The following is an 18,851-nucleotide window of genomic DNA, read 5'->3' on the forward strand; positions in this document are numbered from 1 at the left end:
TAGGTAGAATGTGTTACTTACTCCTGCTTTTCAGAACCCGAACTGGATAGCTTGATGAATGTTTGCTTGAAGAAATTTTTGCTACCTATTTGTGATCTTGTCATAAATTTGATTTCCATGCCTATCTCCTTGACATCAGTGTGTATTCCATGGCCAAGGTTTTATCAGTTACTATCCTGGACATTTAAGAATAAATCTAGTCAGGGGTCCCTGGGTGGCTCAGCTAGTTAAGCATCTGACTCAGGTCATGATCTCCTAGTTCGCGAGTTCGAGCCCTGCATCAGGCTCTCTGCTATCAGTGCAGAGCCCACTTCGGATCCTGTCTCTCTGTTTCTCTCTCTCCCTCTCTCTCAAAAATAAATGAACATTTATATATATATATATATGTATATATATATATATATATACATATATATATACATATATTATACATACATATGTATGTATATATGTGTGTGTGTATATATATACATATATGTGTGTGTATATATATACATATATATATGTGTATATATACACATATATATATTAAATCCAGTCAGTTCCCAAAGCCTTGCTTCTTCAGAATTTATTTTGCCACTAGTTCAGGTGATGTTTTATTTGCCTTTTTGGTTCTTTTCAGCAGTTTTACCAAAGTGATTTTTATGGAGGTATAATTCACATACAACAAACAGTTTTAGGTGTACAATATAATGATTCAATATCTGTACAGGTTGCAAATGATCACCACAATAAGTGTAGTTACCATCACCGTATAAATTTACAAAACATTTTTCTTGTGATGATAATTTATAGGATTTACTCTTTCACAACCTCCAGGTATGTACTATACTATTATTGACTGTAGTCACCATGTTCTATATTACATTATGTACATACACATACATGCCATGTATGTATATACTGTACAAGCCATTACATACATGGCTTATTTACTTTATAATTGGAAATTTGTATCTCTTGACACTCTCACCCATTTTGCCTGCTCCTCCCAACCTTTCTCCCTTTTAACAAACACCATTCTTTTCTCTATCTATGAGTTTTGTTTTGTTTTTTAGATTCCACATGTAAATGAATTGATGTGGTGTTTGTCTTTCTCTGTCTGGCTTATTTCACTTAATATAATACCCTCTATGTCCATCCATGGTGTCACACATGGCAAGATCCCATTCTTTTTTATAACTGAACAATATTCCTGTGTGTGTGTGTGTGTGTGTGTGTGTGTGTGTCTTTATCTGTTTGTCCATCAGTAGACACTTAAGTTGTTTCCATATCTTGGTAATTATAAATAATGCTGCAATGAAATGAGATGAATATATCTTTTCATATTACTGGTTTTGTTTTCTTGGAATAAATACCTAGTAGTAGAATTGCTGGAATAAGATACATTGGTTTTAAATGACACATTAGACCAGGTGGACTTAACAGATGTCTATAGAACATTCCATCCAAAACCAACAGCATATACATTTTTTCAAGTGCACATGGAACATTCTTCAAAACAGATCCCAATGTTAGCCTATAAAATAAATCTCAATAAATTTAAGAAGATTGAAATCCTATCAAGCATCTTTGTTCTGACCACAAAGGTATGAGGGTAGAAATCAATGACAAGAAGTGGAAGAATCACAGATAAGTGGAGATTAAATGACATGCTGCTGAATAACCAGTGAGTCAATGAAGAAATCAAAGGAGAAATTAAAAAAAAAAATACCCCAAGACAAATGAGAATAGGAATGCAACATACCAAAATCAGTGGGATGCAGCAAACGGAGTTCTAAGGGATAAGTTCATAACGGCACCGCTCCATCTCAAGAAACAAGTAAAATCTTCAGCAATCAAAATTCCCACCTGAATGAACTAGAAAAAGAACAAACAATGCCTAAAGTTAGTAGAAAGAACAAAATAACAGAGGTCAGAGTAGAAGTAAATGAAATAGAGACTAAAAAGACAAGAGAAAAGATCGATGAAATTAACGACTGGTTCTTTGAAAAGAAACACGACAAATCTTTAGCTAGACTCACCAAGAAAACAAGAGGGAGAGCTCAAATAAATTTAGAAATAAAAAAGAAGTTATAATTGATACCACAGAAGAACAAAGGAATATAAGAGACTACTATGAACAATTATATGCCAACAAGTTGTACATATCCATGACATGGATAAATCGCTAGAAAACCAATCTTCTAAGACTAAATCATAGTAAATCTGAACAGACTGGTTGCTAGTAAGGAGATTGAATGAGTAATCAAAAACCTACCAGTAACAAAAGCCCAAGACGGGATAGTGTCCCTAGGAATTCTATCAAACATTCAAAGAAGATTTAATACCTATACTTCTCAAACTCATCCGAAAAATTAGAGGAAGGAATGCTTCCAATCTCATTTTAAAAGGCCAGCGTTACCCTGATACTGAAACCAGACATGAGCACCACACCAAAAAAGGAAAACTACAAACCAATATCCCTGATGAACATAGATGCAAAAATCCATGACCAAATATTAGCAAACCAAATTCCGCAGCACATTAAAAGGATTATATATCATGATCAAGTGGGATTTATTCCAGGGATACAAGGATAGTTAAGTATCTGTAAATCAGTCAGTGTGATACATCTCATTAACAACATGAAGAATAAAAATCATCATCTCAATAGATGCAGAAAAAGCACTTGACAGGATTCAACATCCATATATGATAAAAAATGATCAACAAGCCCACAGCTAATATCATACTCAAGACTGAAAAGCTGAAAGCTTTTCCTCTAAGATCAGGATCAAGACAAGGATGCCTTCTCTTGCCACTTTTATTCAACATAGTACTGAGAACTAGCCAGAGTAATTAGGCAAGAAAAGAAATAAAAAGCAACTAGAAAGGAAAGGAGGAAGTAAGACTGTAACTATTTGCAAATAATGTGATTTTATATATAGAAAACCCTAAAGACTCCACCCAAAACTGTTAGAACTAATAAATGAATTCAGTAAAGTCTCAGGGTATAAAATAAATACACAAAAATCTGTTGCATTTCTATATACTAGCAGTGAGCAATCAGAGAAAATTTATTATTTATATATTATATTATTTATAATATAAATAATATATTATAAATATATATTATATTTATATCAATATATATATTTATATAAATATATAAATAATATAAATAATAAAATAAAATATATTATTTATAATAATAAAATTATTATTAAGAAAATAATCCCATTTATAATTATATCAAAAATAATAAAATATATAGGAATAAATTTAACCAAGGAGGTGACAGACTAATACGCTGCAAAGTGTAAGACACTGATGAAAGAAATTAAAGGCACAATTGAATGTAAAGATATTCTGTGCTTATGGATTAGAAGAATTAATATTGTCAAAATGTCTGTACTACCCAAAGCAATCTACAGATTCAGTGCAATCCCTATCAAAATTTCAATGTGGTTTTTCACAGAAATAGAAAAAATAATCCTAAAATGTGTGTATAGAACCACAAAAGACCTCAAATAGCCAATGCAGTCTTGAGAAAGAAAAATAAAGCCGAAGTGATTTTTTTTTTTTTTTTTAGATAACTAAACTCTACAGACTTCACAAGGGCAAGGACTTGATCTGTCTCAAGCACCTCCATAGCCTCAGGGTCCAAAGCAGTGCCAGGCACATAGAATATTCACAGAATATATATATTCTTGTGTGTGTAGATATATATTCGTGTGTGTGTGTGTATATATATATATATATATATATTTAGAGAGAGAGATGGGGGAGAGAGAGAGAGAGAGAGAGAGTATGTGCAGGGAAAAGGGGCAGAGAGAGAGAGAAAATCCCAAGCAGGCTTCAGGTTCAGCCCAGAGCCTGACATGGGGCTCAATTCTACGACTCTGAGATCATGATCTGAGCCAAAATCAAGAGTTGGTTGCTCAACCGACTGAGTGAGCCACCTAGGTGCCCACAAATCATTTCATGTTAAATTTGTGTTCTCAACCTAAGAAAAAGCCAGAAATTGCTTTTTAAAATTTTTTTTTAATGCTTATTCATTTTTGAGACAGAGAGAGACAGAGCATGAACAGGGGAGGGTCAGAGAGAGGGAGACACAGAGTCCGAAACAGGCTCCAGGCTCTGAGCTGTCAGCACAGAGCCCGACGTGGGGCTCGAACCCATGGACCGCGAGATCATGACCTGAGCCGAAGCCGGCCGCTCAACGGACTGAGCCACCCAGGCGCCCCGAAATTGCTTTTTTAAAGAAAATATTTGAGGGGCGCCTGGGTGGCTCAGTCGGTTAAGAGTCTGACTTGAGCTCAGGTCATGATCTCATGGCTCGTGACTTCAAGCCCTGTGTATGGCTCTATGCTGATAGCTCAAAGCCTGCAGCCTGCTTTGGGTTCTGTGTCTTCCTCTCTCTCTTTATGCCCATCCCCAATTTGTGCTCTTTCTCTCTCTCTCTCTCAAGAATAAATAAACATGGGGCACCTGGACGGCTCAGTTGGTTAAGCCTCCGACTTTGGCTCAGGTCGTGATCTTGCTGTTTCTGAGATAGAGCCCCGCGTCAGGCTCTGTGCTGACAGCTTGGAGCCTGGAGCCTGCTTCGGATTCTGTGTCTCATTCTTTCTCTGCTCCTCCCTTGGTTTTGCGCGCGCGCTCTCTCTCAAAAATGAATAGACATTTAGAAAAAAAATAAATATTAAAAAAGTTTTTTAAAAAAGGAAATATTTGATTAGATATAATCTTTCGTTTTTGTATATAAAAAAATAAAAAGACCAAGTACCTACCTTCCTAATTCCTTTAAAAACTCTTGAAATTCTGTATCTCCCAGGAATCTTTCTCTAAGACTATTGAAATTATTATTTTTTTTTTAATTTTTTTTCAACGTTTTTTATTTATTTTTGGGACACAGAGAGACAGAGCATGAACGGGGGAGGGGCGGAGAGAGAGGGAGACACAGAATCGGAAACAGGCTCCAGGCTCCGAGCCATCAGCCCAGAGCCTGACGCGGGGCTCGAACTCACGGACCGCGAGATCGTGACCTGGCTGAAGTCGGACGCTTAACTGACTGCGCCACCTAGGCGCCCCAAGACTATTGAAATTATTAAACACATTGGGCTGAAAAATCAAATTTCCTTTTATTCTGATAAAATCTTGGTATTTACTATATTTTAGGTCTAATAGTTACATAAAAGTAGCCATTCTGAGAAGGGAGAGGAAATATGAGGTTTGGCAATAATTGATTGAGGATCAAGTGATAAATCGGTAATTAGACAATCTTGGAACAAACTCCTTTTGTTCCTTATTGCTCAACCAGCAGGTAACTCAGTCGGTCCAGGGCCAATATAAATGCAGGTGCTTGTTGCTGTCTGTGTCTTCATTATATTTTGGTAAATTTATTAAGTACCTAAGTGGGAGGGGAAACACAGCTGTTTCATTTAATTTGTATTTGGTCCAGCAAAGTGCATTAAAAAAAAACTTATGATTTGGTGATGTTTGGTGTGCATTTTCTATTGGTTTTTGTAGCTGTGTCACATGGGAGAAAAGATCTCCGCTCCCCACCCCCCCGCCCCCTTAGTGGTGACTGTGTGATATGTTAGAAGGAACTGATTTGGCTGACTAGTTTTAAAGAAGACAAAACTATGAAGAGCTCTCTCTTCAGAATTGGCAGTGAGGTGTTTGGAGTTTATAAAAAGGGTGTAAAGTTTTGATATATATTATTATGAAAAAGCAATTTTAAGCAATTTAAAATTAAGGCTTAATGTACAAAGTATTAGATTGTTTTAAATTTCATATATTGAAAAAATAAAAAGTAAAAATGTAGGAATAGTATGTAAATTAGTACAATGCAGGGAGAATTAAATAATGAACATAAAGCATTTATAAAAGTGTAAAAAAATAAAAATAAAGTGATTCTAAAAAAAAAGTATTACATTGTTTATATTAAAAATAGCACAAGAAGAGGAAATTTTGTTTAAATCTATGTTAAGAATATATTATACGAGGTGTTTTACAGATATTATGCAAGTTTTAGAATCAATATAAAAAAAAAATGTAGTCAAGCCCTATCCCTGAGGAAGAAATTAAACTCCTCCTAGAGGGTAAGTCACTTTTCCAAGGCCATTATCACTTTTAAACAGCTAACCAGCTGATCTTCCCACTGAAATCCCACTTGAAATCCCACTGATCTTCCCTCTAAACCACTAGGCAGATGACACAGCCAAGAAGATTAAAGGCTATTGAAGTGACCTAGGAGGTTGCAATGTGGAAATATGCCAATGATAAGTAGAAAAGGTGGATATAAAATTACACATATATTGCAATAACAGTTTAGTTAATTGTTTGAATAAAAAGATCTGAGTATAATATCATAAAGATTTTAGCGCTTGTGTTAGACTAGCAGAGTTTGGGGTGGTGTTTTTCCTTTATTTTCTTTTTTTTAAATTTTTTTTTCAACATTTTTTTATTTATTTTTGGGACAGAGAGAGACAGAGCATGAACAGGGGAGGGGCAGAGAGAGAGGGAGACACAGAATCGGAAACAGGCTCCAGGCTCCGAGCCATCAGCCCAGAGCCTGACGCGGGGCTCGAACTCACGGACCGCGAGATCGTGACCTGGCTGAAGTCGGACGCTTAACCGACTGCGCCACCCAGGCGCCCCTCCTTTATTTTCTAAAATAGCTATAGTTAGGGGCACCTGTGTACCCACTCTTGATTTAGGCTCAGGTCATGATCTGACAATTTGTGAGGTCTCAGGCTCCGCGCTGACAGTGAGGAGCTTACTTGGGATTCTCCTTCCTTCTCCCTCTTTCTCTGCCTCTCCCCCACTTCCACACATGTGCTCTCTCGCTCTCAAAATAAATAAATATTTTTTAAAAATCTACAGTTGTGGATAAGTCACTTTAGCATTAAAATCTTGTTAAAATAGAGTGTAGCATCAGTTTAATTCATCAAAGTATCTAAAAATCTTAATGTTTTTGGTATGCTTCTGAAAGATTGCACAGTTATCTGAGTGTCTATTAACTTTGTTTTTCAATTCCAGATCATCAAGTTATTGGATGGAAAGCGATCTCAAACTGTGGGAATCTTGATATCTAGTTTGCATTTAGAAATGAAGGATATCCAGCAGGGTAAGTCTTCTCTGTTGCTTTTTTCCAACTTTAAAATTTTTCAACATTTTATTGTGAAAAGTTTTAAATCTATAAATTATTAGAATGCCATATAATAAATCCCATGTACTCAGTACCCAGCTACAAAACTACCAGTTCATTCCTGTTTCATCTGAAGTACCCTCTCTCATCAGCTGGACTCTTGTAAAGTCATCCCAGCCATTTACAATTCATCTGTTAAAAATGTCAGAACACTGATAAAAGTTAAGAGATGCTTTTTCAAGCATAATTCTAGTGCCATTATCGTGCATTTAAAAACATTTATGATAATTTCTCAGTATTATCATATATGTAATTCTAATTTCCCTGATTCTATACAAGCTAATTCATCCATTTGTTTACAATTAGTTTGAATGAGGACCCAGACAAATTTCATGCATTGCCTTTGCTGTGTCCCTCAGTTTTCTTTTAATCTAGAAGTTTCTGCACTCCATCGTATTTCTTTTTTTCCTTTGTAATTATTATTATTATTATTTTTTAAGAAATCAGGTCATTTGTCCTGTGGACATTCCCACATTTTAGATGTTCTGATTGCATTGCCGTGTTCTCATTTATTATATTTTTCTGTACCCATGTGGTTCCTGTAAATTGTTAGTTTCATCTAGAGACTTCATCTGAGTAGGGTGACACTCACTTGATGAGTGCTCTTGTATATTATATCAAGAAATACATAATATCTATTTGTTTATGTTGTTAGTGGATTCATGATTTCATTAGAAGTGCAAAATAATTATAACGCTAACTCCATCAATTCTTCATTAGCTGGAATACTTCTGTGGAGGAACACTTTTCATGCACTTGGCTACGTCATTGTTTTTTAATCCCTTCTTTTTTTTCAAATGGTATTATTTCAACTTAGTTATCTTTGGCATAATTTAAAATATGACCTTTAAAAAGAGGAAATATTACTTCCATCTATTTTTCTTCGTCTTTAGAAAAGTAGACCAAAACCCATCTTACCTTTTTGAAATCTGTGTTTTGCATGTAAACAACACTCCCCTTTCTCAGTAATCATTTAAATGTAATCTTTATTTTGACATGTCATTGATAATATTTTCTGAATAGTAATCTCTCGTAGATGGTTTCAGTAGAATTTAGCATGGGTTTAGCGGTGGAGGTAATTTCAAACCACATTGTCCTTCAGGTTTCAGTCTTTGTTGCCTCACATTTGTTTCACTCTGGTGCACCACAGAAGGCTCCCAGAGGTCCCGAACCAAAAGACACTCAAAATATACACATGAGTTCTCCTCTCAAAGGAGTTTTGCTTTATTGCAAACATTAAAAATTCCACATAAAGCTAAAAATATTCTGAATTGGATGATAGTCATAGTATTCAAATGAACTGTTTGTAATATTTAAGCTTAATTAAGTAGAAATAAATACATAAGTGTGAATATTAAACCTCAGAAAATGTTGCAGGAGTGGATTTGAATCTGGACAGGGGTAGCTAAAGGGGTCCACCATCACCATTAGAAAGGGATTCTTTAGTGATTTTAGGGGTTAGATCTTCTAGAAGAATTGAGTTTCATTTCAAACCAGGAAACTGTCATGCTAGTGAAAAAGTGGAACAGATAAATCAGCAGGAAAGTTTATAGCCGTTTGTCATAGAGACTGAGTTTTTTATGTAGTCTGAATTTGGAAAGGAATTCTCCAGATCTAGCGGCAGAGTCTTATCCTCAACAACAGTATTCTTCCTAAGTTTGGTGAAAATCAGTTCTGCTTGGTTTCATCATGATGATGTGTGGTGCTGTGGATATGAATCTTCACAATGGCGGCAGCACCTTAGACTTTATTCAGTTCTTTTTAGGCACATCCTGCTGTGGTATATCAGATGGCCATATGATGAGAGTCATTCCAGCCATGTGGTATTCCATTTACCAACTCCGGACTATAAACCTTCTTTCCGTGGCACTTCAGCCTTGTTGGAGTGAACGCTCATTGTGAGTTAGATAAGAGATGAGTTCACCCATACCTTTTCCAGTATTCTACTCTAGGTGAGAACATGCTTACCTGAAGCACTAGCAAACTTACATGTTAGTGTTAGAAATGTCACTTGTAGCATCATAGATTTCTAGCACTTGTGGGCACCATTTTAGTCCTTTCTCCTTTTTCAAGCACCTCCGTTCCCCACCACAGAGTTGGCTCCTAAGTTCTTAAAAAAAAAAAAATCACCTCTATTCCATGTCTTCATTTAGTAATGCATTCCAGATGAACATAACCCGAGCTTAATTTTTCTTTAGAACCATTTGACTGACACTGGCATCTGAAGGTCACTTAGGAGCCCGAGCTGTGTCAGTTACATTTCATTCTGAGTCTGTGTCTGGTCGTGAATGGAATGCACTTGGCCTTGTGTTGTCATCCTGATGAAAGGACTCCCTGTGCTGATGTTGGCCCACAATGCGTGTTTTAATGTGAGAGGGGCTGCAGTGAGATCTGATTGGGGCTGGCCAGCTGGCAGCCAGGCAAGGTCGCACAGCACATCAGCCCTGGTGAAATGACCACAATTAAGAGGCCATCCTTCAGCCTTTGGTCATATATTCATCTTTGTCAGTGCACAAAGACAGATGCACTAACTCGTATTTTCCAAACTCACAAGATGCTGATGTATAAACCAAAAAGTGAGAGGATACACTTAGAGAAAAGACTTTTCCTTTGTCGTGATGAAAATGTTTCTCACCTCTGATCATTGTTACCTCCTTATCACTTGCCTCTCCTTGGCATTGTATCTTTGTTTATGCTCTTTCTCCCCTAACTGGGATCACAGGTTGGTCACCTTGATAATGGTTTAGGTACATCCATTCACAATTACCTCCCATAGATGGATAGTCCAGTATTTCCTGGTTCAAGTCTTAAAAAACAACCTTGTCTTCCTCATTTGTAAGGGTGGTTCCTTCTCTGTTGTCCAGTAGACACTGCCTTTGATACATATTCAAGAAGTGGGATTTTGAGGCTCTGTACCTTCAGGTCTCACAGATAGCAAGTTTGCTCCTTTATGTCATGTTGTTTTTCTTTTCTAAGAATCTCTCTGATAATAAAGCTTTGTTTACAACTCATTGGGCTAATGTAGCACATATAAAGTCATTCAATATTTAAAATTTTAAGTTAATTAAGAAAAATAGACCAAACCTTAGAATAGATGGAATCAGAATGTCATATATTCATTTTGGTGCATTAGGGCAAAAACTTCCTTCTACCTTCCTTCCTTCCTGCCTTCCTACCTTCCTGCCTTCCTGCCTCCCCTCCCTCAGTAAACATGGATTGAATACCAGTTGTTGTTGTTGTTGTTTAATATAATTTATTGTCAAATTGGCTTCCATACAACACCCAGGGCTCATCCTGACAAGTTGAATGCCAGTTTTGTGTTAGGTACCATGACAGCCACAGCACACAAGATCCAGACTCGAACATTCTCAGGAGTGCACAGGATGGTGGGAGAGATGTGCATAGCAGCCCAAGTGGACAATAGAGCTGCTTACGAAATAACAGCGTAGCATCTGGACTCCTGTAAAACTCGAGCCTTAGTGGACAGAACAGTGGTCATCACACAGAGAAGCTTTTCCAACTAAGGAAAGAAGGCATGCAAGGAGGAGGTCCTGCTGGAATCTATGGATCCCATGTGAATGCAGGTTGTTTCAGGCCTTGGGGCTAGAAAGGCAAGCAGCGTCCAGAACAGGAGGAGCCCTGAATATCATCATATCATCATGCAAAATTGAGATATTATCTCATCAGTAACAGGGAGACAGAATTTAAGAGTTTCAGTCCCGTGATCTAATTTTGAATACAGAACCACCTCTCAGGCTGTGGGAGATGGGCTTGCAAGGCCTTGCGTGCTGTGGCCTCAGCTGGTCCCTCTTACTTTCCTTGGCTGTTCTTGTTCCCCGCCTCACTGCACGCTAACCACAACAGAACTCTTTGATTGCTTAAAATGGCCAAGTTCTTTTCTTCTTCTGTGTCTTTGAAGGCATAGCACTTTTTGAATGAGCCACATGGCACATTCCCTATGTTTGAAATGCTTTTCTGCCCCACCATAGCTAGCTTCTTTCCTTTGCTAGGTTTTGGTATATAGAATCTCCCTCAGAGACCCTCCCTTCAATTGAAGCTACCCTAAGTTAATTCTCTTATATTCTACACAGCTCTCATGACTTCATTTGTTCATTTACTGACGTTTTCATCTACATCTACCATCAGAGTGTAAGTTCTGAGATGGAGATTGCTCAGTGATGTGTCCCTAGGACCTTGCAAATGTGCCTGGCACCTGAATGATGATCATCCATCCAGTATCTACTGAATGGGTAAATAGAAATCATCCTGAAGGTGGATAAATCTGCTAGAAAGGGATTGTGGGGCTTCTGGGTGGCTCAGTCGGTTGAGCATCTGACTTGGGCTCAGGTCATGATCTCATAGGTTGTGAGTTCAAGCTCCACGTCGGCCTCTGTGCTGACAGCTCAGAGCCTGGAGCCTGCTTTAGATTCTGTGTCTCCTGCTCTCTCCGCCCCTCCACTGCTCACACTCTCTCAAAAATAAACAAACATTAAAAAATTAAAAAATCTGTTAGAAAAGGATTGTGATGATTGAGATAATAAATGGTGAAGGCCAGAACTAAGGGGTTATCTATAGAAATGTATGGAGAGCACATACAAGGGCTATTTAGAGAGAGAATTGCTTCATTTAGCCACATGAGAGGCAATTTGTGACAGAGAAGTCGTATATGTACATTGGATTTCTGGCTTCAACAGGAATGTATATAAGTACCAAAACATAAACTGGAAATACAGAAGAAAAAGTATAGGTAGAAGCAGAAAGATAAATTCGGTTTTAGATGATCTGAGGCTGAAATGACTGGAGACATTGAAGCTATTGTATTCACCTAGCATCTGAAAAGTCTAGTCTGATGCTAAGTAGATAGGGCTATGTTGGAGATAACGATGTCTCCAAAAAGGTAACCACCTTTATCGCTTTCTCTCTACCCAAGATGGTATTGTACAGCTTGGAGAAAGCTGGGCCTCTAAACTGACTGAAGTTTAAAGCACTGCATGACTAAAGGCAGGACCTTGGTTGTGGGGGAAGAATGGCTTCAGGAGACTGACCATAATACCCACAGCACTTGTATTTGGTCCAGGAGAGACTCTGAATAAGTGATTTACTTCTTGCTGGCTTTCCATCTGCTAAACTGGATGACTTGTGTTTAGAAGCATTTTGGCATCCTTGGACGCAGTGACTGCCTACATGATTGCAAATTAGTGTTTTCATTCCACGTTAGTGATTTCCTCTCATTCTTTTCCCAGGGGAGATGGAAAATTGCTGTTGACCGTTCTTGACATAAACCTCTGTATGCCTTGCAACACACTAGGTGCCAGAAACCTCTTGGCATTCATTTGGAATTTCCCGTACACTCACAATTTATATTTATAATATTTAATCTAACATCAAAATAAAACATTGTTCAGTTCTTACCAGTCCAGAATCTCAGTTTGGGAATTCAGTTGCATCAAAGACTATCTTTCTGTTTACGAATCTCAAATCAAAATGTGGGAGGATGCCAGTTAGTTATATGCCCAGAATCTAAAACCCAGATCTGAGAATGCCCACTGGACTTTGCTCCCTTTTACCTATTAATTTCTAGAAATCTCTGTCCATGTTTATGCCAGGTGTCTAAAACATAATTTTACCAGGCATCTGAAATTCACCACGAATTGCCTAGGATTTTCCTGAGGAACATTCTAATTCTAGCCTGGAAGACCCTTTACTGAAAGCAGGTGGTCTCCAAATTTTTTATTGTGCACTCTACCAGTAAAAAGTTTCAGAACACACTTCTTAAGCTCTGTTTTCTAAAACATGTATCTCATATAAATGTGTGACAGAACTAATACCCACATTATAAAACAAATGCCAAAATGTGAATTAAGGTGATACTCATATTATTTTTAAATGGCTTGCTAATTTCTCTGGCTTTGGGTTCTCATTGTCTAATATCTCAAGGCTCAGTATAAAAATAGGGATGGACTCATTATTAACAATAGTGTATTGAAACCCATGCTTCAAATAGTCCCTTGATAAATTCTCTTATAATATATGGGGGTCAGTGTCTTGGCAAATCTGATTCAACTCTCCTTGCTTTTAACTCATTGCATGACTGGTGGAGAACTTGTACTGGCAGTCAGAGTGTCTGCTCTGCCATTTTCTTATTGTTGATGGATTATTTTGGGGGGTTTCTCTGCAGGAGCCTTCTTTTTTTTAACTTTTTTTTTTTTTTTTAACATTCTTTTTTGAGAGACGGAGACAGAGTGTGAGCAGGGAAGGGGCAGAAAGAGGGGGAGACACAGAATGTGAAGCAGGCTCTAGGCCCTGAGCTGTCAGCAAAGAGCCTGATGCAGGGCTCGAACTCACGAACTGTGAGATCATGACCTGGAGCCAAAGTCGGACCCTTAACCGACTAAGCCACCCAGGTGCCCCATCTGCAGGAACCTTCTGAAGCCAACTTGTTTATTTTGTCCAGTTTAGCTAAAATGAGATTGTAGAATCAGAATACTTCATTTAAGTGGGCCCCCCAAAACCACAGTATATTGAAAGTAAAAGAACAAGTAAGGATGCCACATAAGAAGGAGTTTACCCACCAAAGGTGACATGTGATCCCGAGCTGCTGACATACTGAATGAAGGTGCCAGGGTCAGTCAACTTACTGAATATTAAAAGACCTCAATTTTTAAAATGATCTCTGGGTGAATGGAAACCATAACCCTAATACTTCCCTTCCCTTTCCCACCTTCTTCTTCCTCTGAGTCTGAAACACCTGAGCAGCAGGGTTCCCACCCACCCCTTTCTAAACCACTGTACATTCCTTCACTCACAGAGCTGAGTCCTGAAAGCAGAGGGTGGCATTTCTTTGTACTTTACCTTCAGGCAACTGGCTGAGACCATCCAATCTGCCCGGAATGTAATTTTGGCTTAAAAGAACCAGAACTAATGGAAGAACAGAAGCAGCTTAACCCAAACTGTTTCTCATTCCACTGCCCTACGGAGAATAGAATGGAGGAAGGAGGGGAGGTTTTGTGAATTCTGCGCCTGTGTCCTTCTTTGAGGTTTGAACCATGGACAATTTTAATTACACCTATAAAATGGTACCTTGGGCACCTTCGGGCATAGTACATGCCTGAACTTAGGTGAGAATTGGGAGTTTTGCTTTATAAGACTGAGTGATTTTGAGTTTTGGCAATAGACAAGTGTCCCTTTTGGGACAGTCCTTTCTTCTACCTCCCAGTCAGCTCCCGCTGACTATGTCATTTACACTTGCCTTCTCTTTCCATCAAAGCCCAAATTAAGGTCTGTACCAACTAGTATGACACATTAGCAGGCATTTGGTGATGTAGGTAAGACTGTAAGTATAGGCCCTTGATAGTTCTTGCTCTTTATGGGACTGGAGGCAAGTTTTGTTTGTGTTTCTTCATTCTTTGTGCCTTTGCTGTTCCTTTTAGTCTGTTCCAGCATGCAATTGTTAATATCTTTAAAAAAAATGACTTTATATTACTCTAGCTTGTATTTTCTTTTTATATTTATATTAAGACGATGCCTTTTCAATGTCTCATTTCTAGTTTTTAGAAATTTTTTGCTCTGACTTTGACTGCAATACTGATGATTTTGAATAACTGCAAATAGTTCACAAAGATTGAAGTGAGACTGTTTTCTTATGCATATTGTGATAGCATTTTAGGACTGTATTAAATATTAGTGATTATTAAATAATGGTGAGTGTATGGTTGTGTATAAGACACAAACGGAATTTTTGTAGCATGAGGCATATCTGGTTCCCACTGGGAGGCTGTTGATTAATGTAAAAAAAAGCATGTAATGCCATTTAGAGACCACAGTGTTTGTGTAGACTGTTGTGGGGAGTTGGCTCACTGAGTTTTTTGTTTGTTTTTTAAGATGGTAAGGATTTTAGGTGGAGGGATTATTTATAGCCTAACACTTATAAAGGATAAAAGAAATATAATCCTAGTCCAGTAAATTTGATTATGGAACTGAGCTTGGGAAATCAAGCTGTCTGACCTCATGCCTTAGTTTCACCATGTGTAAAACTAGGTCCAGCAGCACCCACCTCACACAGTTACAGGTAAAACACTTAGAATAATGCCTGGTGCACAGGAAATTCCCAATAAATGCAGCTGTTCATTTATTAAGTATAACTGTTTAGGCAGTAAGGTCTGCCTAGACAGAGATTATTTTAAGCTTTAATAATTGGTGCCTTTAACATTTCATCTGGAAAGACACATAGAGCTAGGCTTTGTGCGTCCCTATATCTGCCCAGGTGTGCCTGGTGCCAGAGGTGGAATGTAGTGGTCAGTAGGGAAAAGTGAGGCATATTGAGAAAAGGTTGTAGGAGATCTATGACCATGGCAAACAGACCTGGTTACAGACCTCTCAGTGGGGGCAGGCTCTCCCCCCGACTCCACACTTCAATCTGCCCGGCCCCTTTTCACCTCTTGCCAAGTTTTATCCTGAATTTGGTCTTCCCTCTCCATGACGGCCTTGTCATTATGAGGTCAGCCTGTGGGGAGATGTTCCTGCTGGACCTTTCCTCAGCTCTCGGGTTCTACCCCTGCCTCATCCATGACCCCACATCCTTGCCTTTTCTTTGGTAGAGGTCAGGGTAGTTGGTTTGTGGGAGTTTTGAGGGGTCTGTTAGCTGAGAGTTTTAAAAACCCAATGCCTTCTATGATATGGTCCCCATTTCATTCTGTTTCCCTTACAAGTTGAATATTTATTAAGCCCTAGGAATATCAGTAATTTGGACCAAACAGCTAAGTTTTATGCTGGCCATTTGGAAGTTAATGTTGTTAAGAAAATAATTTCTATTAGTAGAGCCAAATAATCCTATTAATCTTTGTTTTCGTGGGCTGAGAATAAATCTGCAAACAATTTGCAAACAATTATTAAACACCCACTTTGTGCAAGGTGTTCATGTCAACCACTTACCGAAGGAAATAGAACAAGGCATAAACTGGGCAGCATAGAGGTGATTTTTAAAATCAACATCAGCCAAATCCTAGTAAGCTACCCCAGCCCTATCTGTCTGTGGCATCTTCCACACCTTGGATGACCAGATTTACTTTGGCTAATCTAACAGACCGAGGCGTGTGCCTTTCCTACCTCAGTCTTCCATGTGTTTCTTGCCCAAAGGTGTTCCTTGGGTCAAAAAGAACAGCTCCTTTAAGTAACTGCTTGTGTTTTACTAATTAGAAGCCCTTCAAACAGCAAGCACAGTCATTTTTGGTTTATTTGGAAATGGTTGCACTCGGGGATAGAAAAGTGTTCCGGGTTAAAAATGGCTAGAGGGCTGAGAGAATTCCTGCATGTTCTTTCTACTTACCCTGGTCTTGTGAAAAGCCGCCTCCAAACTGGAGAGGGAATTTCCCTATCATGTAAGACCCTGACCCTGTGCATGTGCCTGAAGCAGGCACATAGTTTTTATGTGTGCCTGTTAGTTTGAATCTGTGATACTGATCTGCTTTTTGTCCCTGCTGACGGTTATTATATCTTAATGGGCGAAACACTACTCTAATGATCCTTGTGTATATAATTCTTGGAGTACAGAGCAGGCACCAGAGGACCACATAAAAATGTTTGCCTCAATTTCCCTGCAAAAAAGGGGCCCAGAAACCAGACTTGACCAAGTAACAGATTTTTAAAGGTAAAGGAACCCAATAAAATTACCAGCTTTTCACAGCGTGTGTCTATTTCCTTTCAACATATTGTGAGGTGTAGGTGAAATATTCTAACTGAACTGACAGTGTGAGTGGGGATAACTAAGGAGAGAGGGAGATAAAAGTAGAAACCACCAGCAATGATTGATATTGCAGTAGCAGGGAGTTGTCGGGGTCTCCCCTTTGTGGATTTGACGCTTCACCTTTCTGACACCATTTGCAGGAGTTGTTGGTATAATGAGCCCCAAACAGATGGGAACAAAAGCTAGAATGACCCAGAATTACTGTATCAGGGCTTTGAGGCATGCTATAGAATTGTGTAGGCTGTTATTTGCTTATCCAGCTTATAAGATACAAGGTAGGGGTGTGTGTGTGTGTGTGTGTGTGTGAGAGAGAGAGAGAGAGAGAGAGGGAGAGAGAGAGAGAGAGAGCGCACATGCACGCTACAGAGCGAGAAAGACAGAGTGTGGTTTTTAAAGTATAAAATGGAAAGAGTTACGTAATCCCAGGCAATTCCAAATATGTTTTAATCAATGACTGATTTCTTTCTGTATAGTAGTCATCAGTGAACTAATTAATGGGCTCATGTAATGGTTAGAAGTTTGATGATAGGTGCCTTCAAGAACAGACTCTTGGGGCATCTGGGTGGCTCAGTCGGTTGAGCATCCGACTTTGGCTTGGATCATGATCTTGTGGTTTATGGGTTCAAGCCCCACATAGGGCTTGCTGCTGTCAACCTGTCAGAGCACGGCCTGCTTTGGATCCTCTGTCCCCCTCTCTTTGCCCCTCCCCAATTTTTGCTCTCTCAAAAATAAATATTAAAAAAAAAAGAATCAACTCTGTAATACAGTGTGCCAATATTTGTGGAATAGAATGATCAGTTATTGATTCCAGCCCTATGTAGGAACTTAAAATGTTTCTGGTGAATAGGAGGCAGAATCATGTGCACGAAAACAGCTCTTCTAGGAGTCCTAGTACCTATGCCCTTACTTTTTAGACCTTTGGCCAATAATCTAACCTTCATTGGCTACTCTGTGTAGAGAAATGATAGAAATAATTTCCTTAAGCTCCTAGACTCAACCAGGATACCTCTTCAGAGTGCTTCTTCCACCTCTGAATTTTATTTTGTTTTTAAGACCCTTACATGGAAGAGAGAAAACCTCAGTGGAATACTTGACATTTACTCCAAATTAATCTAATTCTTCCTTCATAACTAGTTTTCCTCTCCCCCATTTCTCCCCCAGGTCCATATCTAGCTCTTCTTTTTTTAAATTTTAGAAAATATCCATTTTTGAGAGAGACACAGAGCATGAGTGGGGGAGGGGCAGAGAGAGAGGGAGACACGGAATCCAAAGCAAGTTCCAGGCTCTGAGCTGTCAGCACAGAGCCTGGCACAGGGGTTGAACCCATGGACCGCGAGATCACGACATGAGCCAAAGTCGGATGCCTAACCGAATGAGCCGCCAGGCACCCCAGGCATATACAGCTCTTAAGCTCCTCTTCCTATTCCTGTGGGTGGCCCAAAGCCCTTCCTCCAATTGTAGGTGTAGGGCCTCAGGTGGTTTTCACTCCAGCGTCCTCAGTCCCATAGCTACTTAGTTATGCCACTCGGTAGTGCTCTGTAGTGTCCTTCTCCTCTGTCCTGTGCTTTCTATCCACGGTATTTGCTACTTCTTGTTCACTGGAATAGATTCTAAACCAGTTTTTCCAAATTTTGACATGTCCTATAGAATATAACTTAGGTTTACTACACCACTCATAACTTCTCAGTGCCTCCATGCTGTGTATTGAGTGCCTTATAGGCTCTTCATCATGGCCTTCATCAGAATTCTACCGATCTTGCTCTACACTAGAATTAACACTCTCTTCAACCAAAATGGAACTACCTGCCCTTGCCTGCATCTACCATGAGCCTGTCTGCATCTGTTTCTTCCATGTGAAATGTCTCGCATCCTTCCAGTTGATGTTCACTGGAACTTGTTGTAAATTTACAGATT

The 18,851-nt window shown here is 38.8% G+C and overlaps 1 protein-coding gene across 5 annotated transcripts in view; it reads left to right on the plus strand.

Moving 5' to 3' along the window:
* FMN1 (formin 1) overlaps nucleotides 1–18,851 on the plus strand; it is a 429,625-nt gene that overhangs the window by 259,785 nt on the left and 150,989 nt on the right. For all 5 annotated transcript variants that reach the window (XM_086710287.1, XM_086710286.1, XM_086710289.1 and 2 more), the window contains one exon: nucleotides 7,027–7,114. In XM_086710287.1, the coding sequence (XP_086566413.1) occupies nucleotides 7,027–7,114 (88 nt within the window). The remainder of the gene's footprint in view (nucleotides 1–7,026; nucleotides 7,115–18,851) is intronic.

The sequence above is a fragment of the Puma concolor genome, chromosome B3, assembly GCF_028749965.1.
Source record: "Puma concolor isolate L17-30 chromosome B3, mPumCon1.1.hap2, whole genome shotgun sequence".
Taxonomy (NCBI): Eukaryota; Metazoa; Chordata; class Mammalia; order Carnivora; family Felidae; genus Puma; species Puma concolor.